The sequence below is a fragment of the Pteropus vampyrus genome, unplaced genomic scaffold (assembly GCF_000151845.1).
Source record: "Pteropus vampyrus isolate Shadow unplaced genomic scaffold, Pvam_2.0 Scaffold4, whole genome shotgun sequence".
NCBI lineage: Eukaryota > Metazoa > Chordata > Mammalia > Chiroptera > Pteropodidae > Pteropus > Pteropus vampyrus.
In genome coordinates this window covers 17106544-17108130 of record NW_011888785.1, presented here as the reverse complement: position 1 = coordinate 17108130, position 1587 = coordinate 17106544, and the positions used below count along the sequence as shown (strand labels likewise).

The 1587-nt window shown below is 41.8% G+C and overlaps 1 protein-coding gene across 1 annotated transcript in view; it reads left to right on the top strand.

Moving 5' to 3' along the window:
* The first annotated feature begins 708 nt into the window (after positions 1 to 708).
* The window catches only part of LOC105294601, a 49486-nt gene continuing 48607 nt past the window's right edge, over positions 709 to 1587 (top strand). Inside the window, exons 1-2 of the mRNA XM_023533309.1 lie at positions 709 to 744; positions 1306 to 1381. Of these exons, the coding sequence (XP_023389077.1) occupies positions 1316 to 1381 (66 nt within the window). The 5' untranslated portion in view covers positions 709 to 744; positions 1306 to 1315. The remainder of the gene's footprint in view (positions 745 to 1305; positions 1382 to 1587) is intronic.

Genomic DNA, 1587 nt, shown 5'->3' with positions numbered 1-1587 from the left:
GACCACCCCAATATTAACAGGTCTTAGAGAAAAGTGACATCCAAAAAAGAAGACTAAGCAGAAACAACCCGAGAAGTAGGAGGACATTCAAGAGAGCATTGTGAACTGGAAGCCAAGAGATTAATTACAGTGGTGTGATCGACAGAGTCAAATCTTGGTAACAAGTCAAGGAAGATAAGGGCCAGGATTTGATCATTGGATTTAGTTCTTGGAGGACAGCGATGTCCTTGACAAGGGACTTTTGGTTGATTGGGGGGCAGGGGAGTCTGATTAGAGAGTGTTTAAGAGATAATTGCGTGAGATTTGAAGTCAATGAATATAGGCTAATCTGGAGAAATTTTCTGCCAAAGGAAACAATGAGGTGATATCTCATTAAGGAAGTGGGTTAGGAGAAGGTTTGTTTGTATTTTTAAAGGCAGAATCAATTACAGTATGTTGATATACTGTTGAGAATGATCCAGTAGAGACTGAAGAACAAATGATGCAGAAGAAGGAGAGGAGAGTTGCCACAGCACTGCTTTTGGAGAGGTGAGGAAGGTGAGGGCTAGTGCCCTTGGGGCAGGTTTGACTTTGAAAAGGAGTCTAAATAATTCCTCTGTAGTAACAGACAAGAAAACAGAGAATGTGAGCACAGATGTTGGGGTAAGTGGAATTGGGGTCTAAGTTTCTTTCTGACTGGTTCAATTTTTTTTTTTCTGGTAGAAAACCAAGTCATCAGCTAAGAGTGATTTGGGAGGCTGAAGAGTAAGTGGCATTTGTTACGTCCCAAGCGTGTGAGATTGCTAGTTCCAGATCAGCTAGCGTCAGGTCTAACTCTCTGGTCAGGATGGTACTTTTGGTGGGGCAATGGAACCTCACCCATGAGGCACCAAGAGATTAAGGTCAGTCCAAGGGTTTCAGGTATCATGAGTGGTAACATCACTTTCCTAACCCTCAGCCTGAGATGAGATATTACAATTATCTGTAGATTCAAAGGCTCAGAACTGGTGAAGTATACATTTGGTCCAAGGGAAGCATAAGTAGGCGCAACAGAGTGTTAAAGAACAAAATTCAACTAAGTAAATTTGAAGATATGATTGGCATTATTAAGCAATTCATGCATCAATTCATGGGCAGCAATCCCATCACGCAACTAGAAGGGTGTTCTGAGGGGCTGTATAAAATGGAAGGTTTTTATAGGGAAGAAGGATGAGGCAAGGGAGCTATTAACAAAAGAAAAGAAAGGATTATTTTTAGAACGGGACATCTTGTTTTGGGGAAGGGAATGGCGAGGGTTTTTATCATGCAGATGCCTTTTCTTCCTAGGGGCTGCGGGATGGAGAGGGCCCACGTGACAGATGACCTCATTGCATTGACCAGAGAATTTCAGACTGATGTCAATGTAAGAAACGTCCAAACCTGCAGAGAATTTTAACGAGTTTATTTGAGCCAAACTGATGACAATTGCTGGGAAGCAAAATCTCAACGGATTAAGAAAATGCTTCAGAGAATAGCAGTTTTGCAGATTATATTATACATTAGAATCAAAAGAGGAGAGTTAAGGAGGGTTCACTGGTGGTAGATTAAGGGGGCGGGAGAAAACAAGGC